General features: G+C 52.9%; 1 protein-coding gene and 1 long non-coding RNA gene across 6 annotated transcripts; one reads left to right on the plus strand and one right to left on the minus strand.

Annotated features, from left to right (window-relative positions):
- Window positions 1-611: 611 nt before the first annotated feature.
- Window positions 612-7,187, minus strand: SERPINH1 (serpin family H member 1). 2 transcript variants are annotated; one of them, XM_041460401.1, is made up of 5 exons: window positions 6,814-7,187; window positions 3,673-4,289; window positions 3,354-3,452; window positions 2,767-2,999; window positions 612-2,616 (listed from the first exon to the last, which is right to left on the minus strand). In XM_041460401.1, the coding sequence occupies exons 2-5, from the start codon at window positions 4,253-4,255 to the stop codon at window positions 2,314-2,316; spliced, it is 1,218 nt and encodes a 405-aa protein (XP_041316335.1). In that variant the 5' UTR covers window positions 4,256-4,289; window positions 6,814-7,187; the 3' UTR covers window positions 612-2,313. The 2 variants fall into 2 exon arrangements, with proteins under 2 accessions (XP_041316335.1, XP_041316334.1); XM_041460400.1 differs by having other exon boundaries at window positions 3,673-4,286; window positions 6,814-7,186.
- LOC121349707 lies at window positions 4,705-24,560 on the plus strand. Of its 4 annotated transcripts, XR_005954586.1 has the most exons (5): window positions 4,705-5,209; window positions 10,616-10,692; window positions 14,909-15,088; window positions 18,875-18,990; window positions 21,327-24,560. It is a non-coding gene; the product is annotated as an uncharacterized LOC121349707 (long non-coding RNA). The 4 variants fall into 4 exon arrangements; XR_005954585.1 differs by lacking the exon at window positions 18,875-18,990 and having other exon boundaries at window positions 21,327-24,559; XR_005954587.1 differs by lacking the exon at window positions 18,875-18,990 and having other exon boundaries at window positions 4,705-5,143; window positions 10,613-10,692; window positions 21,327-24,559.
- The last annotated feature ends 341 nt before the right edge of the window (window positions 24,561-24,901 follow it).

The following is a 24,901-nucleotide window of genomic DNA, read 5'->3' on the forward strand; positions in this document are numbered from 1 at the left end:
TGGTGCTGGAGGTGGCTTCAGTCATTCCAATTTAGTGAAAATTAGGAAACTCGTGGTGCTTTTCCAGTGTGGGAGGAGCTGCACAGGGCTGTGTGTGCTTGCCCAGGGAAAAGGGGATGTGTCTGTGCCTTTAGTTTTGCTTCTGAGTGGCAGAAGGTTCATTCCTTTCCAGCAGTGGGAGAACATGGATTAGGGTCTGCCAGTGCTGGATTTTCCACTTGGGAAAGATATCTTTAGCCTGCAGTTTTTTCCTCTTATTTCCCCAGAGTGGATCCCAGCTGGAGGAGCTTTGGCTTGGAGAGTCAGGAAGGCTGGTCCCTGTGGCTGACAGCTCAGTTTTTATTCTGCTAAATGGCCCAGCAGGACGGGGCAGTTGGTCCTTTACCTGTGGAGCAGTTAAGTTTTTGGATATTTGCAGTTTCAGGAGAAAACAGTGAAAGGAAAAGCTGCTAAGAGCATTCCTTTCTCGTGATTGATTTGCTATAGGAATTCATCTTGTGCATTGAGTAATTTTTGTCCATAGTTGCCACTTTAGGGTGTTTTGGATTTAAGGATTGCAAGGAACCTCCCTAAGTTTATTTTGCTCTACAAGGGATTCCAGCTACCAGGGATTCATTGAAAAAAGTTTTATTGCAAAATTACACAATTGTCAGTGTGTGGTACAAGAACAGACAATAAAAGCCATCAGACACCTGCATCCACATGATGCAAATTATTCACAATATCCCACAGTGTGTTCTTGCCCTGCCCACCCCTTCCACCCCCCAGCCCAGCCTCCAGAACGTTCTGTGTGTGGGTTCAGTGCGCTGCATCACCGGGAAGTGTCCCACGTTTGGGGACACCCTGGCATCGCCTCCTGCCTCCCAGCACCTGGGAATATGCAGTATAGGGCTTCTATGGCAGCAGGGAAAATCGGCAGGGGGACAAAGCAAAGCCATGTAGGTGCTCCGTGCTGGTTTCAGGGAACTGGCAATTCCATTGGGATGCATGGATTTTCCTTATTTCCATAATCTCAGTGTTTGCCTTGTGGTGTCTCTCAGTGCGTGGCAAGTGCTGCAATGCTCCTGGGATAACATCAGCTCCTTTAAATAGTACTGACCTGATGATATCCCTTGAAGAGAAGTTAGGAATAGCCTGGATCAGGCTGTGAAACCTGCTAATTATCAGACATAAATATAACTATAAATACCTTTGTTTTTCAGGGTCCCCTTATCCAGGTCAGCAGACAGGGAGCTAAAGTACCATGGAGCTTCAGCAGAGCATAATTAGGAAGTCAGGTAATGGCAGCTTTAAAGCTTTGTGTTTAATTAAGCAAGAAAGTGGAGGTGAACCTGATCCCACTTCCCTGTGAGAAGCCAGCCAGGAGTGCCTTGGGTCAGCTCCGCAGGGAGCTGATTGCAACCAGCTCTGGTCCAAACTGGGAGAGTCCTGGCAGTGGGAATGGAGTCTTTGCCTGCCCTACAGGCTGATGCAGAGAACTTCCAAGAGAAGTGAGTTCTCTGCCTGGTACAACTGCCTGTTTAATTACAGCTGTTGGCCCCTCAGTGATCCCAAGGGGTGGAGTGTTAAGGAACCTCAGGTTACTCTTTCTAGAAGCCCAAGCTGTGCTTTGGGCTCTCCCTGACGTCCCAAAGCCCCTTAGTTCTCCATAAAGTGTTGATCCATGCTGCTCTTGGCTTTGATGCTTTCCCTAAAGAGCCCTTGTGGTTGAAGCATCGAGCGCAGAGCTCAAGGTTAGGCAGGACAGAAGGACACAACTCCATACAATCTCCTTTCTCCCGTGCTGCCTCCTGCTCTGCTCCAGGGCCCTGCAGGGGCTGGACTGCACAGCTGGCCCTTGGAGCTCTGTTACACACCCCTGGAGAGAGAAGAGAGAAGCAGGAGCAGCTCTGGAGCGGTGCCACAGAGCACCCAAACAGGAGAAAATCAGCAGCGCTAAGCGTGCAGTGGGATGGAAGCGTTTGGGATGGGAGGGGGGTGCCTTGGCAGGGCTGGTGGAGCAGCAAGGAGCTGAGCAGGAGGCTTAACCAGTGCAGGGAGGAGCTCGGCTTCAAGGTGGCCACCTCAGCTGACTCCAGGTGACCCTCTGGTGCCAGGCTCCCCTGCTCCTCTCTGGAGGTGGGTTTGTGCAATCTGGAGTTTGGGGTGAGGTAAAGTGTACGCTGGTTTCTCCTCACAATGCACCCTGGTCTGAATAGCACCCATGGTTCGAGAAGGATACAAAATAGTGTTTCCCATTTGTCAAAATGCCCCCCTAAAAACACACACAAACCAAAGCTCTGGGAAAAAGAAACCCAACCGAAACAAACCCAACTACAACTCGTCGCGCATCTTGTCGCCTTTGGGCCTCACGAGCCTGCCGATGAAGAGGATGGAGTTGGTTTTAGTGTCCTTGATCATGAAGATGAAGGGGTGGTCAGCGTAGAAGAGTTTGGGGTTCCTCATCTCCTCTCGGCCGTAGATGTCGGCGTCGTAGGGGTTCCCTTCCGTGTCCCATTCCAGAGCCGTGGCGTGGAACACGTTGGACAGGTAAAGATCTTTCTTGCCAGAGATCTTGGACAAGTCAGCCTTGGTTTTGTCAATGGCTTCTGTCAGGCCCAGACCACCCAGGTGTTTCTAGGAGGAGACAAGAGGTCAGCGACCCTCTCAGAGATGACACAGTGCAAGAGGGAAGAGGGGCAGCAGGCATGGATAACCCACCATCCCACTGTCTCTCCTCCCATCCCAAAGAACTGCAAGGCCCAGCTGTTTAAGGACCTCCTTTACCTGAAGGTCATGGCTGACTTCCAGGACGACTTTTGGCAGCGAGATGGCCACTGATCTCTTCTTCATCTTGCTGGTCCACGTCTTGAGCTGCTCCTTGTTCAGCAGTTTCTCCACTCTCTCCAGAGGCTCCACGTGGTTTGGCATGATGAAGATCATGCTGGAGAGCTTGTGAGCCAGTGGCATCTCTACCACCTGGAGCTTCTCTGCCTCATCATCGTAGTAATTGTAGAGACCTTGAAATCAGAAGCAGGGAACAGTGAGGTGTGGAGCAGAGGCAAACTGAATTCAGCATGGACCTTCCCTGACCAGGAAGGGAAGAGACACCCTTTTGGGAAGTGGCCCAGCATTACTGGAGTTGGCTGTGGCTCTCATTTGTGTAATGAGCCAGGATTTGTTCCCAACAGCCAAGGAGCTCATAGTAAACATGGATTCTCTGTTCACAGGGAGACTGAATCAGTAAAACAAACACTCCTCTACTCTCATGAGGCAAAACAATCTTGGAAGCAGCTGGTGGAAATCTGGGTAAGGGAGGATAATGATCCTAACTCCAGCTGGTCTTGGTGTGGGGCAGGGGGTTTCCCACTCACCTGTGCGGTGCATCATGGGCACGCCCACGGTGTAGGAACGGGTCACCATGAAGCCACGGTTGTCCACCATCTTATGATGGAACTTCTCATCCCAGTGGGCTACAGGAGAGAGAGAAACACAGCTTGTAAGAAAAGGGAATGGGCGGTAAGTCCATGCACAGTTCCCAACCACTGACAAAGAGCTGCCTCCAGTGGATCTAGAGTTTGTCCACCTTCCCTTGGGGCTGGTGGATGATCTTTAAGGCCTCTCCCAACCCAAACCGTGTTGCTCAGGGCAGGTTTTGGGTCACTTGTACCAAGAACTGAAGGCAGAACTTACGCTTGAAGAACATGGCGTTGACAATGAGGGCCCCATCAGTTTTCTCCACATCTTTGGTGACCTCCGGGAGTTTCCCATCCGTGGTCTGGGCTGCCCACTCATTGATGGACTTGAGGGCGCTCCTCTTGTCTCGGAAGTTGATCTTGGAGTGCTCGTAGTTGTAGTGCTTCTTGCTGTTCTTGACGAAGTCCTCGGTGAAGGTGATGGAGGCGGGCCCGTAGAGGCGGTTGCCGATCTTCCAGGTGACGTTGCGGGCGGTGCTGTTGCTGACCTCGCTGAGGAGCTCGGACAGCCCGCTGTGCACGTACTCGTCGTTCAGCTTGTCCGCGCTCAGCACCGCCTTGGCCTGCGACGCCGTCGTGGCCTTGCCCCCGAGCGACACGAGCCCCAGGGACGAGGCCACGACCACGGGGGACAGCAGGATGTTCTCCATGTCCTTGTCTTTGGCCATGGCGTGGTAGAGGTTGAAGGCCAGCGTGGTGCTGCGCTCGGCCAGCGTGGTGGCCTTGTCGCTCAGCTTCCTGTCCTCCGAGGGCACGGCCGCAGCGAGGCCCAGGAGGGCCAGCCCCACCATAATCCACATGGCTTCAGCGGCACCCAGCACCTCCCAGGACCTGCTGGGCAAGAAGGTTCACCATCAGCACGAGCCAAAGCCTTCCTGGAGCATGCAGAGATCCCAGGGGCTCTCCAGAGAAACCCACTCCTTGCTGCAGTGACAGTGACATTGCCCCAACGTTTCACTGGGGTCCAGCCATCCCAAGTCCACCCTGAGCAGCAAATAATCTTCAGGAGTGCAGGCTGCACCCTGGCAAGCAGAGCCTGTGCATTTGGAATGAAAGCTTCCTTCCTAAGCTGTTTCCCTATATTCCAGTGTTAATGTACAGTGAATGGTTTAAGGAAGGTCAGGGAATGTAAGCAACAGGTATTTTTCATGTGATCTTCACAGGGCAAGGGGGAATGGCTTTAAAGTGAAAGAAGACAGGTTTAGATTGGACATTAGTAAGAAATTCTTCCCTGTGAGGGTGGGCAGCCCCTGGCACAGGGTGCCCAAGCAGCTGTGGCTGTCCCTGGATCCCTGGCAGTGTCCAAGGCCAGGCTGGATGGGGCCTGGAGCAGCCTGGGACAGTGGGAGGTGTCCCCACTGCCCATGGCAGGTAGGGAAAAAGGTAGTCTGTAAGGTCCCTCCCAACCCAGCCATTCCATGATTCTGTCCCCAGAGCAGAAGAAACCTCTCCCCTGGTCAGGAAAAGCTGAAAAATTTTTGTGCTGCCCCTTGATCTAGGGCTGTTGCAGGCACTGCATGGCAAGGACCGTCCTCTCTGGGGACCCCGGCCTGGGCCCCAAATTCCTTGGCACTAGATGGAGCACGTGAGCTTCCACCAAGCAAAGCCAGAGGCGGCCCTGGAGAAGATCCTGCACTGTCTGACCAGCTCTGTTCGGCTTTGGTTCTCCTGTCCAGCCCTGCCGGGAGGTACTGGGGCACAGGGAGGTGGGGGAGCCTCATTTTCCCCAGCAAAGCCTTCAGTTCATGCCTGAGGTGGGTGGATCTCATCCCAGTGCAGGTGAACGCACCCCAGCAAGGGCTCTGAGCCCCCAGCTCCGGTCCATGTGCAGATTGAGCAGTCCTAAGTGCCTGGAAGCCCTCTGGGGCTCATCCCACCTGGCCCCAACCTCCCCTCCCTCCTGCCTTCACTCAGCAGGCCTTCCTGCAGGCAGCTCCTCCGGCCCCACATTCCCCCTCCAGCTTTTGGGGACTCTGTCCTCCACAGGAACTGCATCATACACTGCAGTCCTGTTCCTTGGCGGTCCTCTCCTCCCACCCTGCTCCTGCCCGGCCTCAGGGGCTGTCCCTGGCATGGGGAGGCAGGGAAAGGCTGCAGCAGGGTTAAAGTATTCCGAGCAGGAAGCGAAGGGCCCGCTGGGATTACACATGGAAGGAAACACGCAGCACGTAGCCCCGGGCGAGGAGAGTGCGCAGTTCCAGCAGGGACCCTTTGCCAGAGTGGGAATTACAACCTAAAATCCTTTCTGGTAAAGGGAACAGCCATCCCGGCTGCCTCAAGAGCAAAGATTTGTGCAACAGGCTCAAAACTACCCTCGACACACTTTTAAAGTGCAGCTAGGGTGACAAAGATTGGAAGTGTGAGGAGGCTCCTTCTGGTTTTCTATTTCCCGTTTATTTCTAAGGATACCTTGAAACTGTTTCATAGTGAGGTCAACGTTTGCCTTTTTCTTTCTGAAAGAAAACAGATACATGGAGTAGTTCTCTTGCGAGCAGGGGGTGGCCTGCACTGCTTCATCCTCAGCTTAAAAAAAGGTTCATTACTTCAGGGCCGGGTGACAGATTTGGGCTCTGCTGAGTCACACAGCCCGAGATGGAGAAATTTTGCCCTTTCTTGGATTACGGCAGCAATTATGGGTGAATTCAGAACCCGTGGTGAACATGGAGGGAATGTGGGGAATGCACAGCCAGCAACATCCTCTCCTGTGCTCCCACAGCGAGGGGACGCCCAGCGCCAGCGTGGCATTCCTCAGCCTTCCCTGCGGCTGCCGGGACCCTCTTTCCTGTTGGGATGTGATTTCTCCCGGGAGCGGGACAGAGCTGCAGGGCAGAGGACTGCAGGCAAAAGGCCATTTCTATGTCACCGGCGGGATGTGACACTTGGTTAGGGCGGCAGCAGGAGGGTCGGGCCGTGCTGTGGCAGGAGCTGCAGGGAGAGCTCTCATTGCTGCGCTGGGATGGTGCCCAGGGTCCTGCAGGCTCCCAGGCTGAGCCCGAGCAGGGCTGCAGGATTTCACCCACACCAAGCTAAAGCTTCCCTTATCTCCCTTTTCTTCTTCCTCGTTCTCTGAAAGCTTTTCCCGCAGCTTCACTGTGACCACCTCTTGCAAACTGGAGGCGATTTTTTGATGCTTTTCCTCAAAAACCCCCGAGCCAGCTCATGGGGCAGTCTGTACCCCTATCCCCCACTTCCACCCATCCCACTGCAGCCTACCCCCCCGCACCCCCTTCTCCCATACCATAACCCTCCCCACGATTGTTCTTGCCAACCAGGACCCCAAAATCCCCCCTCACCCTGCTGCAATCTCAGCGCGGTCTCCACCCTGCCGGCCCGGGGTCCCCCCGGGTGCCCCCCTTACCTGCGGGGTCGGGACACGGCTTTGCTCGGCTCCCTGTGCACCTCCCGGTCCTGCGGAGGGGGTATATAAGGGGCCGGGGAGAAACTTCTGGAAACTTGGGAAAACCCTCTCAAAAATGCTTGGGAGGGAGAGGAAGGGGAGGATCCGTCCCGGCTCTCTCCCAGCCCGCCGCCAATGGCAGGGAATGCCTGCCCCGCGCTGCAGAAGGGGGGTCGGGATGGATGGGGGATGCGCCTTCCCTCCTCCTGCCCTGCCTGTCCCCTGCTGAGCCCAGCCAGGCCTCCAGCAGCAACGTGGGGAACTATTCCCTGCCCAAACTGCGCTTTTGCCTTCTAACAGGGCTTTGGTCCGTCTTATTTCCATCCTCTCCCTGCCCCTGGCATCTGCAGCTGGATGGTTGTTGGCACCAAAGGCAGGTAGTGATATATTTATGTGTTTGCTTCTGGGCTGTCACCCTCCATATGAAGTCAGGGGTGGTGCAAAGGGCTTCAGCCACGACTGGAGCAGTCACAGGCAGCCAGTGTTTAACACCTGCCCCATCCTGAAATGTGACTCTGAAATGTGACTCTGAAATGTGACCTCCAAGAGAGAAGGGAAGGCTCCAGGGAGAGCTCAGGGCCCTTCCAGTGTCTAAAGGGGCTCCAGGAGAGCTGGAGAGGGACTGGGGACAAGGCATGGAGGGACAGAACACAGGGAATGGCTCCCACTGTCACAGGGCAGGGATGGATGGGATATTGGGAAGGACTCCTGGCTGGGAGGGTGGGCAGGCCCTGGCACAGGGTGCCCAGAGAAGCTGTGCCATGGAGAGGTTTCTGCTGAGTCACAAGTGCTGAAGCTCAGATCCAACCCTGTCATGTTTTAGGACAGCACAGGATTGTTTTCATGGCAGTCTGGGATGGAGGGATATTTGAGGTACCACCCCCCTCATGGATGGTTACATCAGCAGAAGGATGCTTCATCCTTCTGTTCTTTAACTAATGTCTATGTCTCCCTTTTAATCACACTGTAATTTCATTTCCCTCCCAAATTTTGGCTCTGCCAAGCTTTTCTGCTTCCCTCTGAAGACAGGAGTCTCAGCAGGTCTTTCAGCCTCCTGTTGCTGTAGTAGCAAACAGCATCTGATTTTTTCCTTCTGGCTTTGAATATTCTGCTTGTTGTCTCGGAAGCATTTTGCTTTGGAATCTCCATTCCATTCCATTCCCCTTCACAGCCCACCTATTCTAGAAGGTAGCTTCAAAAAGTGACATTTTTCTTCCATGTGAACTGTTCAGATGGTGCCATGTGAGTAGATACTTTTCATCTCAAACAAGGGGAGATCTTTTGAGACCTCCCTGTAAAAAAAAGTCTCCATCAGCTGCAACAAACCTGGTGCTCAGTGATGTTTAGAAATCTGGTCCCTTCAGGGGGGAATTCAGTGGGAAAAAGAGCTTTGGAATACCTCAGGCAACAGATTTTGGTACACTACTGTCTTTTGGTGCAGTTAGCTTTGCTTTATGTCTGCATAAATGATCAACAGTGGGCCCCCAGAGTTTTTATAGCACAATTTTGACTTTATTAAAAATGAATTTGCTGATATCAAACCATCAATACCACGGTAAATGTTACTGGTCTGTAGCAGCATGTGCCAGCTGAGAAACGAGAAGAGCTCCTTTAAACTTCCACCAGCTTCCATCAGCTCCTTTTCTCTGCCAAATTCTGAATTGCTCCACCTTCAAACCCTGCTCTGCAATTACTTCCCATGTAAGATTTTTTTCACCTTCCGAGTGAAATTTAAAATAAACTCTTAAACTTTTAATCTTGATTTCTTTCACTGTCTCCCAGCACCAAAGTCCTTTGACACTCCGGGGGCTCTGTGCTTTGGTCCTTTGAAGTGGCTTTGCCTCAATAACATGAATTTGGAGTAGAATGCAAATAGTTGTGTTTGAGGGCTGGGAGCCCAGCATAAAGATATTTCAGATTTTTCCTGATTTTAAGTGTATATTTCAACCTGTTCCTGCTGTCTCTCCAACACTACCTGGTAAGAGCCACAAAAAACCCCCGCAGGATGTGAATATGCAGAAAATGAGTCAATTCTACCAAAATGTCAGCAAACAGCTTCATCCTGACTGTGAACAGTTTTGTCCAGGGTCAGAGTTCTGGAAATCAGGCTGATCTGCACTGCTGGGGAGGATTCCTGCTGCTCTGCAGTGATTTCCAAGCGGATCAGGCTGTGCAGAGGCGCTCCCAGCCCCCACAGTGCCACGTAGGAGCTCCTCCAGCGGTGGGATGGGGACTGGGAAGGGGGAGCCAAACTGGGAGTTGCCGTCTTCCTCTCCCCTGCTCATGTAATGAGCGGTTCCAGCTGCCAGAGAGACACATCCCCTCCTCCAGGCCAGCTCCTCCCCTCCAAACCGCACTTGCGCAGGGCAGAACTCGAGATTCTTTTGTCTGGAGTTATTTCCAGCATGGGTTGACTTTGTGGGTTTAGGGCAGTGCAAATGCACTGAGACTTAAATTAAAATCCACCCAAAGGTTTTGTGACCTGGGTGTGATCCTACAGCCCCCAAGACAAAGCAGAGGGAGATTTCCAGGCTGTTGCTGCAGTGCTTGGAAATGGATGTGGAATCCAATGGACCAGGAGTCCAGTCCTGTGGGAAACAATCCATGCCCAGCCATGAAACATCCAGATTGGTGCTGTCCTGGTTGTTTGGCTTCTTGTTTCAAGCAGTGTTACTAATTCACTTGATTGTCTTTTGAAGGAGTGGTTCATTTCTACGAAAGCAGACGCTGTGTGTTCTTTGGACTGGACTTTTTAAATATAAACTCCAGCAGCTTTGCACTTTCACAGTGACCCAGGAGACTCATCCTGTTTTCCTGTGTTGGAGACAGCCTGTCATCTGTGCTGCTGTGAGGCACTGCTGGTACAGGATCTCTGCTTTCCAGGAGCATGGCTGAGGAGGGCAGGGATGCTGGGAGCCAGCACTGAGGAGCCTTAAAATCACCCCATGGGCAGGAACACCTTCCACTGTCCCACCTTGCTCCAAGCCCTATCCAGCCTGGCTTTTGGCATTTCCATGGATCCAGGGGCAGCCACAGCTTCTCTGGGCACCCTGAGCCAGGGTGTCACCACTCACACAGGGAACAATTCCTTCCCAATATCCCCTGTAACCCTGCCCTCTGGCAGTGGGATGCCATTCCCCCTTTCCTGTTACTTTCTGGCTTTATAAAAAATCCATCTCCCTCTTTTTCAGGAGCCCCTTTTAGGCAGTGGAAGGGGCCCTGAGCTCTCCCTGGATCCCTCTCTTATTCTAGAGCTAGTCAGGGCTTGCCTGCTCCTCCAGGTCCTCACATGCAAAGATTTTGGGGGAATTCTTCTTCCTGGCTCAGCTCAATGATAAGTTTGGGTTCAGCACTTTTAATTTCCTCCCTGCACAGCCTCCTTTGGCACTGTGAGCTCACTCGTGCAGCCCCAGGCACCGTGGCAGCAGTGCCCTGCACTGGAGTGGCATCCCAGCCCTTCTCTCCCTCTCTGGCTCTCGGCCATGCTCAGCTCTGGCCTGGCTGGAGCTGGAAGGGCCCAGCTTTGTGTGAGCAGACAGCACACAAAGGATGGCAGTGGAGCTGAAAGGCTGCATCCCGTGGATCCGTGCCCTGGCCTGTCTGGAGTGCAGCAGAGAGAGCCAAACTCCTGTGCCAGCCTGCTGTGCCAGAGCTGGCCCTGCCAGCTCCAGGCTTCCAGGGAGCTCACTGGGTTTGCATGTCCTAAAGGGGCAAATTTGTGGATCCTCTGCAAAGCACTGATCTCCTTTTGCTTCCTCAGCAGGTGTGCTGGAGGAGGAGAAGGAAGAGGAAAAGACCTGATTGCCATGGAGCAAATTCCCCATCGATGGCACCATCCAGGTATGTCACAGTGCACACACCAGGGAGGACAGGCTACAGAGGCTGCAGCTGCAGCTTTCCCACAGGGCACAGCGCAGAGATTCCCTTGATCCCAGTTTGTAATCCCTGTTTAATACTCCCAGAGAAAAGTTCAAAATCCACAGGGTTTCCTGCCAGCACAGCGAGGCAGGGGGGTGGAATTCCTCTGGTGCTTTTGGGTGGAAAGAATGACATCTCTGTGGCCTCAGCAGAGGGCCAGCACTGGTGGTGGCAGGTTGGATTGCAAGCCCCTGCATCCCACACCTTCCTGGGAGCTGGGCTATGGCAGGAGGAATGGAATCCTTCTGGATGTGGCAGCAGGGATTTGCAATCCCTTGGGATGAGCCACGGGGCAGTGGGGTTTTGAGCTGTTCCTACACTGATCCAGGAGTGCTGGTTTGGGGTCGTGGCAAGCCAAGAGGACTCCAGGATGACCTTTCCAGGCTGATGTTTGGACTCCATGGTCCTAGAGGACTTCTCCAACCTTAAACTCTGTGATTCTAAGGTGAGCACTGGTGATGTGCACTCCTTACCCTCTCCCTTCTGCCTCACAGTGACTGGGACTGGCTGGATCCTCCCAAAAAGCAGCCAAAAGGAAAAGCAGGTGCTTGGTTTGTCAGCCACATCAGCCCCACGGGCACAGGGGCCATCTCAAGGACAGGATGTGAGAGCACCAGGGCTTTGGGATGCTGCAACATCAGTTTCCTCACTGGAAACAGGCAGCAAGGAATGTCCAATTCCAGATTTTCAGTCTTTATTACAAAACAGAACCAGAGAAGGCCCAGGTGGTCGACTGCTCTGCACAGAGTGGAACTGTGGTGGGGCACCTCTCTTGGTAAAAGCTGCAGTGAGCTCTCCCTTGTCTCTTGCTGGCATTTTCCAGGAGCATATGGGAATGTGAAAGGTCTGAGCTCTGCCTGCCCTTCACATTTGGTGGAAGCTGAGAGGAGGCTCAGCCCCACATGCTCCCCCCTCAGGAAACTGGGATATAAAAGGAAACCGTTTATTCTGGAGCCAGCTGAGGGAACAGAAACGCCCCTAAACCCGAGCCTGGCTTGGAGAGGGATCCTCAGCAGCCAATCTTCTGCTTCCAGCACAGCACTGCTCAGGCTGGAGGCGGGGTGGGCCCAGCCTGTGCTGTGTGTGCAAGTGTGTCACACAACTGCCCGGTTCCACTGCTGTCCCTAAAAGTCTTTTCCTTGTTGGAAATCAGGTTCCCAACAAGCCAAGTGCTAAAACTGCCAGTGCTGATGGCAAAGGAAGGAGGGGGCTGAGTGCAGGACAGGGCTGGGGCTGCTGGGTTTGCTGCCCTGGGGACTTTGGGGGGTTGGTGCAGCAGTTGGAAGGCAGGAAAGGAGGAGGGGAGGGATGAATCCCAGGAAGGACACGCTGGGCTCAGCGCTGGGCAGTGGTCCAGCAGGAACAAACAGCGTGTGCACTCCTCCTCCTCAGCCAAGTGCTGAGGATGTGTGCCCAGAGAGATACAGCAGGAATCACAGGATCTCAGACTGCTTTGGGTTGGATGTACTGTTAAAGCACATGGTCCAGCAGGAACAAACAGCGTGTGCACTCCTCCTCCTCAGCCAAGTGCTGAGGATGTGTAAGCAAAGGGATGCTTAGGAAGGGCCTTGGCAGCCTCTTTGTCTGTTCTGCTCTCGCAGAGGCAGCAGAAAAGCTGCCCAGAGAGATACAGCAGGAATCACAGGATCTCAGACTGCTTTGGGTTGGATGTACTGTTAAAGCACACCAGTGCCACCCCTGCCATGGCCAGGGACACCTTCCATTGTCCCAGGTTGCTCCAAGTTCCATCCTGACCTTGGACACTTAAAGGATCCAGGAGCAGCCACAGCTTCTCTGGGCACCCTGTGCCAGGGCCTCAGCACCCTCCCAGGGAACAATTCCTTCCCAATATCTAATCTAATCTCTCTGCTTTAGTATAAAACCAAACAGGAAAAGGGGTTCCATCCTTCCCCACTTTCCCAGGACCATGGTTACCCCAACCCTGGGGATGGTATGCTGATCTGGTGGGACCAAACCAGTTTGTGTCCATATCTGAGCTGCTGCAGCTTTGCTTGAGATGACAAAATGCACCCACCTGGGAGGCAAATGTCCCTTGCCATAGGTCCACATTGGGTCAGGGGGCTTAACCCATAACATGGAAATTTAGGATATGTCTGCAGGAGGCCAGGATGTATTCCAGGATGTATCTCCAAGGCCAGAGACCCTTAGGAAAAGAGTGACATCTTCCCTGTGTGATGAAACCCCACTTAGCCTGAATATTGCTGCCTGCCTCAAATATGCCAGCAGAAAATTGCAGTGTGTTTTTCCCAGCTACTTTATAGATTCCCCATGAAAATCTGGCAGGGAAGAAGTGGCAGATTTCTGGAAGATTCAAGGATCCCACATGATGCAACCCCGCTGCATTCTTGCAGAGCGACGCCTGCTCCTGGGAGCTTCAGAAGGAGCCACTCACATTTTATTCCAGCTGCCACTGGGCTGTATCCACACATTAAAGGCTTTTCCAGGGTCATATCCCTGTCCTGCCACAGCTCCTGATGTTGCAGAGCCACATTCCTGCCTCAGGGATGTTAATTTTAGAAGCAAAATCCACTCTGTTTTCCGTTTTCCGTCTTTTGTAATTTGCAGGGAGGAAAGTTGTGGATGTCCAGTGAACTTTTCTCTGTTTCAGAATGAAGCTAGAAGGGCTTTTTCCTGGTCTTCCCAAATGCATTTAGAAACTCACAGGCATGTTTAGTTTTGGGAGCAGTCATGCCCTTGGCAGTAAGAAGAGCAGATATGGATCCTGGAGCAAGGGAAGCTCCGTGGCTGTTGGATGGGATCTGCCAGCTGAGTCACACAAGGCAGATCTGACTCATCACATCAGAGCTGCATCTGCAGATGTCCCAGGATTTTATAAAGTTGGGCAAGGCTGATTATCCTTTGTAAAAGCTGGGGAGACTGAGGCATGGACGGTGAGTTTGGGGCACAATCAGAGCCAGGCTGGTGTGTGCTGCTTTCCTTCTCCACAAGGATGCTGAGGACTTGATAGGGAGTTCCAGAGGCATCTTCTCCCTCTCTGCACAGACACTCTGCTGAGGGCTGGGACCCCAGGATGTGGAGCTCCTCGGGGATTATCCCAGCTCCAATCTCATCCAGAAGAGATAGATCTCATGGCCAAGGATCATCTGGATTTACAGAGCAGCCTCTGTATCCTTGTCTTCCCTCCCTGCTCCTGTGCTGTAAACCCCAGGCAGGAACAGGCTCTGCTTTGTGTTTTTGTAGCCTGTTGGACCATGACTGATGCCTTTCTCCAGTGTGGATGCCCAAACTGTGCTTCCCACAGTGGGAAGAGGTGCAGGAGCTGCCTCTCTCTGCACACTCCAAGCTCCTGGCCCAGCACTCAGCATACTGAACGTCTCCTGCATGTCCCTGGATCTGACAAGCTGTTCCCAACACTGGAGGAGGCATCAGAGCTGCTGAATTTGGCTTTGTACAGAAGGTCTCTTGTTCAGCCTGGGGCAGAGGTGCTTGGGAGAGGTGGGGTAGGAGGTTTAGGTGAATGAGGGTCTTTGTTTAACTCCTGATTCCCTTCAGGAAGGTGCTGGATGTTTCCCAGCCGTGCACAAACAGCTTAGATTCAGTCTTTGAAATCATTTGCACTTCTGGACTCTGTTGGCTTTGACGTCAAGACCTGAATCCCCAGGGATCACTCCTGGTTTGGGACCCAGGGGATGCTGTGGTTACAAAGACACGTGTGAATCAAAGCCTCTTACAGCTGCCCTCCTCCTCTCCTGCCTGGATCTGGCTTAGCCCCATCCAGTTGGGAATTATTTCAGCTCCTTTCAGTTGGGAATTATTTCAGCTCCTTTGCTGCCTGAACACAGAGAAGCAGCAGCACAGAACTTAAGGCAGCTCTTCAGTTTTGAACATTTCAGGATGCACAGTGGGAGGGAAACACTCAAATCTTTAACTTCCAAGGGTTTCTGTTGGATATGGAATACCCAGTTCTGGTTATTGTCAGTTTCCAGTGACAAAGCTGTGTGCTGGACATGCAAAATAATGGAGAAACTTCAATTTGTTCATTGTGGTCTTCATTTTCCAAATTCATCTCACCAAATTCAGATATATCTTCAGTGACTGTGATGGCACTTGTCATGATGAATTAACAATTTAACTATGATTTTCTCCCTAATTCCAGTTAATAGAATAATTAGATCTGCTGGAGGCAAGTTCACCAAATGTGGGATGCACAATGAATCCACCCTGGGCTCTGTCTCTGATTCACCAGCTGCCATGAATCCAGCAATTTGCTGCTGTCTGAAGCTTTCCTGACTTCCCTGGCATTTGCAGGAAGGTGCATGGTACCCTGTGGAAGCAGGTATGAAGTGGGGCAGGGTGGGGGGACACCCAAAAAGCCCTGCAGGAATCTTGGGCACCACAGGGCTGGTGTAGACTCAGTGCAGACAAATCCTTGTGGGCATGAGAAGCACTGGGCTCATGGCACTGTGCACTCCAGAGGTCCTTCAGGGCCTCATCAACTGTGTTGTCCCATTAGCTGGAAAATCCCAGTGCTCTGGCTTCAGCTAAACAGATCATTGTGTGCCTTAGTGCCACCCTGCATCCCTGGGGCAGCAGGACCACTGTCCTTGAGGGTGGGATCAGGGTGGAAAACCTCCTCCAGCCTTGACTGCCACCAGGTTTTCTGTCTCCGGTCCCAGCTCCAATCCCACGCCCTCAATCCTGCACTGGGAATACTCTTCTGGCTCTGTGTGGCTGTGGCCATGAGTTTCCCATGCTTCAGAAAGTGCCATGAAGCCACAATAAACAGCACAGCCCTGCACTGCTGTCCCTGAGCTCCCCTGGTCCCCAGTGCAGCTGGTGCTTAAACACTTGGGAGAATGAGAATATTTAGGATTTCTGGGCTGCAGAAGTGTCAGTGTGGAAAAGGCCGCACCAAAGCAGAGAGACCAGCGGAAATAGATGGATTTAAAAATAGTGGAGGCAGAGAGGGGCTGGTTGGGATTCAGGAGCTACAGAGAGCTGGGGGCACACAGATCCAGTTAGGGCACTGCAGGACTCGTTTAGACCCTGCTCCCACCCACACCAGCCCTGGGCACAGCTTCCCCTGCAGGGACTCCCTCTGGCCCTGGCACTGCTCCCCTTTTGGGGGTTCCCCAGGGAGCACTGCCCAGCCAGGATCCCACCCAGCTCCACGACATCCCCTCCGTGTATCCCCAAACCCAAACGACCCCCCGAGCCCCAGGGAATCCAGGGAATGTCTCCCCAGGTGGGCAGGGACATTCCATCCTCCCGCTCCTGTCCCCGTGTCCCGGTCTCGCTGCTCCCCCCTCTGCCCGGCTCCGGCACCATCCCGGGCTGGCTCCAGCCTTCCCCGGTCACTAATCCCGGGAGGAGGAGCAGGAAAGGGTCGGTCTCCAGCGCACAGCCCGGGATGTGCCCCAGCAGTGCGTCCTGGGAGCCCCCCTCTGCCAGGGAGAGGTGTCTCCCCTTCCACTTGCCCTGGGAATCATGCTCTTCCAGGCCAGTCCTCCCTGCTGCAAGGAGAAGAGCAGAGCCAAGAGGAGTGACAAGGCTAGCAGGTTCAGGAGGGGGAAAGGGAAGCAAACACGGATGTAGAAACCCTGGCATTTTTGCTTTGTTGTTTTTTCTTGTTTTGTGTTGGAAAGGACCTTAAAGATCACCCAGTGCCACCCCCTGCCATGGGCAGGGACACCTTCCACTATCCCAGGTTGCTCCAAGCCCTGTCCAACCTGGCCTGGAAGAGGAACTTAACACATTTTGGACTCTGCCCAATATAATTTCAACTGTGATTTATTAGATTTATCACTAGAAATAAGATGATTGTACAGATAACCCCAAACTGTGGGAGCATGGCATGGGTGCCCGAGCAGCATGCCAGGAGATTCCTTATGACTTTCCAGCTTTCAGTTTCAAAGATGCTATTCTGCCTGAGAGCAGAGAGAGGGAGTCCTTCTCCTTCTCTCTGAAGGACCTGCAGGATCCTCTTCTCCTGAAGAGGGTTCTCCAGGCTGCCCAAATCCCAATTACCATGAGGATTGTGTGAACTGGTCTTTTCTTTCCCATGCCAGGAATCTTTCCTTGTCTCTCTCTTTTGAGGGAAGGAAAGAGAGAGACAAGGATCTGCAGGAGAATCTTGGCAGAAAGACTGTGGGGATGGGAGTGACTCAGAGCAGCTCTCGTATAAAATCACACAATCATAATGGGACAGAATGGTTTGGGTGGGAAGGGACCTTGGAGATCATCCATGGTGTCTGCCATGGGCAGGGACACCTTCCTCTGTCCCAGGCTGCTCCAAGCCCTGTCCAGCCTGGCCTTGGACACTGCCAGGGGCAGCCACAGCTGCTCTGTTTCAGGGACATGTCCATGTGTCCCCAGGGATGTGCCAGGATGCAGAAGCAGCAGGCAATCCCTTTAGCAGGGAATGGGAAGGGCTGGCTTCCTACAGGACACAAGGCTGGAGCCCCCAGGGGGGGTTTGCAGTGATACCCTTCAGGTCTCCCACTCAGCTCTGCTCCAGAACTGCAACCTCCCAGTGAACAGCACCCAGGAAAGGGGGTTTGGCTTGTAGGGAAGTGTTTTATTTCCTTTTATTAACTGGATCTGAGCTGGATGGAGCCCAAGCCTGTTCTGGGTCACCAGCGAGCCCCGAGCTGTGCATGATCAGAGCTGACAGACCCTGTGGTGCTGGTGCCCATGCCAGCAAACCCTGGATCCACCTGGAAAACCCCTGCAGGTCTGACACGAAACATTCGTGCTCAGGGGATGGATATTTGAGATGAAACCTCAGCAGCAGTTCCTGCTCAGATCCCCTCCTCTCCTGAATTTGCAATTGCCAGCAGCGAGGAAAATCTCTGCAGAGTAGCTCAGGGATTGCTTAGAGCCCCTTGCATTGGGATAACCAAGTGAAGCAGCAAATTTTACCCTGTATCTATCCAGGAGAGAGAAATGAGAGCCTGTCAGGGTTCTTGGAGGCTGGCTGGGGTGATTTACCCTGTGCACACAGCTCCAGATGCCTCCCTCTTGCCTTCCTTCAGGACACGCTGCCTCCCGCAGGGAGCTGCTGGCTGAAGGGGGAATTAAAGGCATTTGTTATTCCCTGACACAGTCCATCACCAGGCTGCCTTCCCAAGGAGCTGCAGCTCAGGGGCTTGCCTTGGAGGGAGGAGCTGCTTTATCATGGCATGGCAGCTCGCCCAGGGAAGAGCAGGGAGACAGCTGGGATTTATTCTAGAGCTGGAGTTCTGCTCCTGTGGGGAGGCCAGGGGTCAGAGAGATGAGCCAGGCTGCAGGAGGGAGGCAGGGAGGGGGTTTCACTCTAGCACTGCCTCCCCAGCCCAGGCTGGTCCCAGCCCCAGCACTCTCATCCCAGTTCCCAGAGCTCTGTGCCCTTCCCTGACCTCAGCTCATCAGAAGCACAGAGCTGGTGATGCTCCATCAGCTCCATCCCATGCCTGATCTGTGCTTGCTGCCCACCCTCTCTGCACTCCCCATGTGTTTCCCTTGGGGAGTCCTGTTCTGTCTCCAACCCCTTCTGCTTCCAAAGGATTTATTTCCACACTCCCAGCTCCTCTCTCCATCCTATAAAGGGAAAGGCTTAGGCAGGCACTGCTGCACATTTAGAGCTGTGTGACCACGAGATTGCTGCAGCCAGCCCAGTCAGCTGATCCAGCCACACTCACTCAAGGAATCATTTTCCACTGATGTCCAAGCTGTGGCTGCCCAGAGTGGGGGGAAAAAAAGGGAGACTTGGTGTGTTTGGGATAACTGGTGAAGGGAAAGCACACCTGGAGAGGGGGACACACCTCTGCCCTTCCTGTATCCTGAGCTGCTGCATCTGTCAGGGTAAGCAATTGTAGGATGAGGTTATGAACCAAAAGAGGGTGGATTTAGATGGGATATTTAGAAGGAATTCTTGGCTGTGACAGTGGTGGGGCCCTGGCACAGGGTGCCCAGAGAAGCTGTGGCTGCCCCTGGATCCCTGGAAGTGTCCAGATCCAGGCTGGACAGGGCTTGGAGCAACCTGGGACAGTGGAAGGTGTCCCTGCCCTTGAAACTGGATAAGCTTTAAGGTTCCTTCAACCCAAACCAGTCTGTGATTCTCTGTTATTTTCCTGAAAACCAGGTCCTCCTCTGGACTCTTCCTTCCATCTCCAGCTTTCCAAGAGCTCATTCCAGGTTCTGTACCTTGAGAAATTGATGTGTGCCCCAAGACTACCCTGGCCCTACTGAATCCCACAGGTTTGGAACCACTGCTGTTGTGTGAATCCCACATGGCTGGAACCATTGCTGTTGTGTGAATCCCACAGGGCTGGAACCATTGCTGCTGTGTGAATCCCACAGGGCTGGAACCATTGCTGTTGTGTGAATCCCACAGGGCTGGAACCATTGCTGCTGTGTGAATCCCACAGGTTTGGAACCATTGCTGCTGTGTGAATCCCACAGGTTTGGAACCATTGCTGCTGTGTGAATCCCACAGGGCTGGATCCCTTGATGTGGTGTGGGGCTGAGTTAAGATCTTGTGTCACAGCAGCAGCTGCTGCAGCACCAGCCCTGGCAGCTCCTGGCCATGGCAAGAGGCACCTTCTGCCCCTGTGGCTTTGCCACTTGGCCTGGAGGAGAACTGGAGGTGGAAAATGAGTGATTGCAGCTTCAGCAGATGGTTATCCCATGAATCACGGGCTGCCTGGCTGTGTGGTCATCCTGGATGGCTCCTGCTGGACCTGTTTGTGCACATGCAGCTGAGCTGAGGTTTCCTGGCAGGGCTGAGCTCCCTCACGTGCCCTGCCCAGCCCTGGCTGCACCTCAAGGCCACCACAGGGACAACTGGCACATGAGATGTCTCTCTTCTGATGCCCAGTCTTCCCACCCTCTTGATGGGGCAGCTCTGCCCAGTATTCCAGAATTCCCCTTCCCTCCTTCCCAAAACACACAGCTGGGAGGGAGTGGGCACCCCTTGGACACATCCCCAGCTGAATTCAGGGAAGATCTCTCCTTCTTGGCTGATCTTAAGCTGCCCTCACCCCTTGTTGCTGCCTGACTCCAGGCAGAGAGAGGGGCAGGAGGGGATGGATGAGAGGGAAATTCCTGCCAGGAATGAGTCACCCCCTCGTGCTATGCCTGGAAAAAGCAACTGCTCCCATCCTGCTGTAGTGCTGGGGCAGAAGGATCTCTCATTCCTTTGGGATCCATTTAGGGACAGGCTTTATATTTTCCTGCTTTAAGGTAAATTAGGCTGGAGTTTCACCCAGTTTAGGGAGAAGCAGCAGAGCCAGGGATCAAATCCCAAATGACTTCTCAGTTCCTGGCTGGCGAGGCACAAAGCATAAGGTGACTTTGTCTGGGTTACCCACATCCTTTGTGTCACTTTAAAATGAGGGGAGAGATTTTAGATTAGATATTGGCAAGAACTTCCTCCCTGTGAGGGAGGTGAGGCCCTGGCACAGGGTGCCCAGCTGTGGCTGCCCCTGGATCCCTGGAAATGCCCAAGGCTAGGCTGGATGGGGCTTGGAGCAGCCTGGGACAGTGGAAGGTGTCCCTGCTGTCCATGGCAGGGGTGGAACTGGGTGGTCTCTGAGTTCTTTTCCTACCTAAAACAAGAAAAAGAAGAAATATTTATTTCTGCTTCCCACCCTGCTTAGCATTAAATTCTCTGAAAGATTCTCCTGCACAGGAGCATGCTCCTGAGGATGTGGAATTTGCAGGAAACATCCCCTGCTTGTGCAAAAAGCCTAAAAAACCTATTTTTAATCCAGGAATACTGGAGACGGTTTAGCCAGAGAAAGAGCAGCACTAAACCAGCTTTGAGTGTCCTTTTGGGTCTGTGATGGAGCTGCACAGCATAATCCAAACTTAACTTTGCTGGGGTGCAGGATTCGTGCTCTGGGAGAACAACAAACCACCCCTTCAGGCTGAATCTGGGGCTGATGGCTGGAATTTGAGGAAATCCTGTGTGTTTCTAATCTTAGGCTGCTTTTTCCCTGGGTAGTTTATTTCTTTAAATAGAAGGGCTTAAATGGGATTGACTCTTACAATCCTTGTGGCCTGGTTGGGCTGTAATCTTTAATGGCCAGCAATGGGCAGGGATGTCACATCTCACATCCCTTCTGCCTCTGCTGTGAAGGGAGAACACTCAGGAGCCCTCACTTCCTCAGGTGTCACCTGGAGATGTGTCCAGCTCCATCCTGCCCCCTTGGAACAGCAGGAAAAGGACCCTGGTGTCTGACAGGACCCAGGGAACAGCTGGAGTTGTGCCAGGGCAGGTTTAGGTTGGATTTAGGGAAAGGTTCTTCCCCCAGAGGTGCTGGCACTGCCCAGGCTCCCCAGGGAATGGGCACAGCCCCACAGAGCTCCAGGAGCTCCCAGGGATGCCCAGGGTGGGATTGTTGGGATGTCTGTTCAAGGACAGGAGTTGAACTTGACCATTTCCCAGGGCTGAGAGAGGAGAAATGCCAAATGTGCTCTGGCTCACATACAAAACAGGTCAGGGAGCTTTGTCCCCACAGTGTGCGATGGCATGAGGAAACAGCTTTTTTAGGATGGCCCATTATGCATCTGAATGTCCATTTAAATTTCAGATCTGCAGGAGAACCATCCACCTCATCCCTGGCCAGCAGATCCAGGCTCCTCCAGTTTTCCAGCAGGATTTGCAGTGGGTGGTCACAGACTGGAGAGCTTGGCAGCTTTTTCAGAGGTGCTGTTTGCTGCAGGAACCACATATTTTTACCCTTGTATGGAATAATCACATCCTGATGAAATCCAGGATTTGTGCAGCCAAGCTGACTGCAAGTGCCACCACCCTTTGCAGCTGCCCAGACACCAACCCTGGATTTCCTGCTCCTCTTCCTCAGCTCTTCAAATCCTCCTTCCTAAACCAATCCTGAGCCAGAAGAGCACATCCTGGAGGACAGTTCCCAATCCATTTTTCCCATACTGGGCAGCAGCTCCCACACCAGGATGCCCTTATCTCTGTACATCCCTGTGCAGAGGGTCCTTGGCTGCCCCAGCCTGCCCTGAGTGCCCCACCTTGCTGATGGATCTGCAGCCCTCCCTCAGGCCACAGGGGAGCCCCAGTGGAGCCTTTCCCTTCTCCCACCACCCTGTCTTGGAGCGTGTGGGAAGCTCGGTGCTCCTGGGAGGTTGGGATGAGTCAGTGTTTGCACATCCTGAGTCACTCCAGGGAGTTGCCAGAGAGGAGGAGGGGGATGCCCAGTCTCATCTAGGAGTGTAAATATCCCAGGAAGTTCTGTCTGAAAGAAAATTCCCATTGAGAGATCACCACCTTGGAGGGTTGCTTCCAGCAGGGTCACCACCATGGACCAGAAGTGTCACTCCATGAGGAAAAGTTATTTCCTGCTTCCATGGCCCTGCTTCCATGTGAATCCTTTCAAATGGCCCACAGCTGGTTATTTGAGAGGGATGCCACATCCCCAACCCATGGCTGTCCTTGGAAACTTCCTGGGACATGCCAAGGGGCTCCTCTTGGCAGCTCCCTCAGAGCAAGTTATTGGAACCAGGGCACCCAACACGCAAGGGAGGCCATGGAGGAATGCCAGGCAAGTTCTCAAAACAGGAGTAGAATGAATTCCCAGTCCTCCCACTGATTGCAATTTTTATCACTGTTTTTAGGCTTTTGTGAGCTAGAGGTGCTCCTGAGCTCTTGTGATGGCTCTGGGAGTGGATTGGCTCAGGAGCCCATCCCTGGTGCTCAAAGCAGGTTTAAGATTTAAAAGAAAGAATGGACACCCTTGCTGACACCCACAGGTACCTTGTTGTCCTCTGTGCCTTGATGAACCCCCAGAGAACACCTCAGGATACTTCAGATACACACCCAGGCTTTAGATTTTTACCTCCATTTCCACCTTGAATGGGATAAATTCCCAGGTCAAGAAGAGCTGGAAGAACCACCCCAGGATTTTCTGTTCTCAGAGTCCCTGCCTTTAACATGAACTAAATATTCTGTGCTTGCTCAGAGCAGAGGCTGAGCAGGGAGTGAGGCCAGAAAAACAGGAGGTCATGTCAGACTTTCTTTTTCTCTCCTCTTAACACTGAAATAAAAATACATCTCAAGCTTGTTTTGGGATTAACAAGAAAAAATTCCTCTTGATGGGAACCATCTGTGGCCGGGAGATGCCGGCTGCTCTCTGCTTCCCACCCTCACCCAGACTGTCATTCGGGGTGTGTTCCTCTCCCAAATATTATTCCTCTCATCCCTGTGCTGGTGGGAGGAATCCCAGCTATTTAAGGAGGCTTTTCTCCCAGCATTTCAAAGCAGCAGCAGCTGGTGGCACCTCTGGAGGATAATATTTGCTCTCCTCATCACGGCCCCATCGCCCAGCACAGCTTGCTGGTGGCTGCTGGGCTTGGAGGGGAAGCACTGCAAGCGGCTTGGCTGTGACCTTTCCACCCCAGGCGTCCCCTCAGGGTCACAGCAAACATCTCTGGCCTGTCCCACAAAGCAGGAGGGGAAATCTGCCCCGAGGAGTGGAGATTCCCTGGCTCTGCCTCTGCTGTGCTGCTGGAAGTGAGGGCGTTGGTGCTGGTCCCTTCATGGTGGCGAAGAACAAGGACATTTCTGGGGTGGACCTTAGCCTCAGCTGAGGTTTTGGGTGGGAAATGCAATTTCTGGGCTGGGTTGGCAGCAGGAGGATGAAGAGGTGCATTTGCAGCATCAGGAACTCCAGAGAGATTTGGAGCAGGGAGAAGCCTCCAAGGCCAGGAAGAGGAGAGGAAGCTCAAGGTGAATCCAGCAGAACCCAGGGCAGGTCTGGCCCGGGAGGAAAGGCTGGAAGTGTTGCTCTGCTCTCTCCATGCAGCTGAAATGCATGGAGAAATGTCTCCTCCTGGGATCAGCTCCTGGCAGGTTGAGCAGGAAGCTGGGAGCAAGACGAGCCCAACAGGTTCTGGGCTGTGAAACCTCCTGGATGGCAGCACATCCCTGGCCTGGGATCCAAGAGGGAACTGAAATGGACCCAAATGTGTGTTTTGGGGGCTTTCCCAAACCTGGCTGGATGAAGGATTTTAGTGTGGGCCTTGACATCTTCAGAGTGATCCAGGCCTGGCTTGGGAGGTGGTTTGGATTCATTTGGACAAAGGAGGGAGAAAGGAATACAGGTGCTGTGCTTCACCCATCAAAAAGCAATTTACAGATTAAATTTGTAGAAATTTATATAAACTGCTGGAACAGCATCATGTAGAACAACATTATATTGTAACAGGAAGAAAATGTGCTGTTTTTTTAAAGTTGTTTTATTAGAAATAGAGGGAAATGGATTCACGTAACATTTTTCAGACGGTGAGGTTTTGAACTCTGGGGGTTTAATTTCAGCAGTGTTTGTGCACACACACTCCATCTCAGGCAGGCTGAGCTGAGGCTGGGGTGGGTTTTTCATCCCCTGTGATGGAGTCAAACCCCACATCTCCATCCAAGAAAACTCTGGGATGGAGAGGATCAGAAAACTGATGCTCCCCCTGACCTGGCTGAATAACAGGGGCTTTGTTCAGGCATCCAGGTCAGGGATTTTATTTCAGTACCTGCAGAGAAGCTATGAGAAGAATGCACAGGTTCCTCCCAGCCTGGAGAAATGCAGAGATATCTCCAAAGGTGTTTAATATTAACTGGAGCAGGGCACATCCCTGAAGGGTTTGATTGTGAGCCTGTCTGTGTTTGTATCCAAACATCACCTGCAAATCCACAGCGTGGCCAGAGCTGGAGCAGGTGAAAGTCCTCCTGGAGGGAGCTGGATCGATAATGGGTTTGTCAATAAAGATCATCCCATGCTGGCACCAGGAATGTGAACCATGAGCCCAGACCTTCCTGTGCAGGCACAGAACAAAGGCCTGAGCCACAAGGCTCTGATGAATGTGTTGGTGAAGAGAAGAGAAGAGGGCTGGGTGGGCAGGGAGCAGAGGGAAGGAACAAAGCAGCCCTGTGTGCACGGGGCAGCCAGGGAGAGAGCTGGGATTTCCCTTCCAGGCTGGATGTGATGGCAGCTCCTCCAGCAAAACCCACTGGGATTTTGATGTAAGCAAGGTTTGGCCTTCACACTCATCCTCTCTGACTCTTCTGGTCAGATGTTATCAGAGGCATTTTTTTGGTAAGGCTCCTTCTCACAGGGCAGGGAAGTCTTGCACCACATAATGACAAATACAT

Source organism: Pyrgilauda ruficollis, unplaced genomic scaffold (genome assembly GCF_017590135.1).
Source record: "Pyrgilauda ruficollis isolate IOZ18807 unplaced genomic scaffold, ASM1759013v1 scaffold143, whole genome shotgun sequence".
Classification (NCBI taxonomy): Eukaryota; Metazoa; Chordata; class Aves; order Passeriformes; family Passeridae; genus Pyrgilauda; species Pyrgilauda ruficollis.

Coding starts and splice junctions, on each gene's coding strand:
- SERPINH1 (XM_041460401.1), bottom strand. CDS start 4,255: ATGTGGATTATGGTGGGGCTGGCCCTCCTGGGCCTCGCTGCGGCCGTG. Junction 3,453..3,672: donor CAACGCCATGTTCTTCAAGC/GTAAGTTCTGCC, acceptor TCTCTCCTGTAG/CCCACTGGGATGAGAAGTTC. Junction 2,617..2,766: donor AAGTCAGCCATGACCTTCAG/GTAAAGGAGGTC, acceptor GTCTCCTCCTAG/AAACACCTGGGTGGTCTGGG.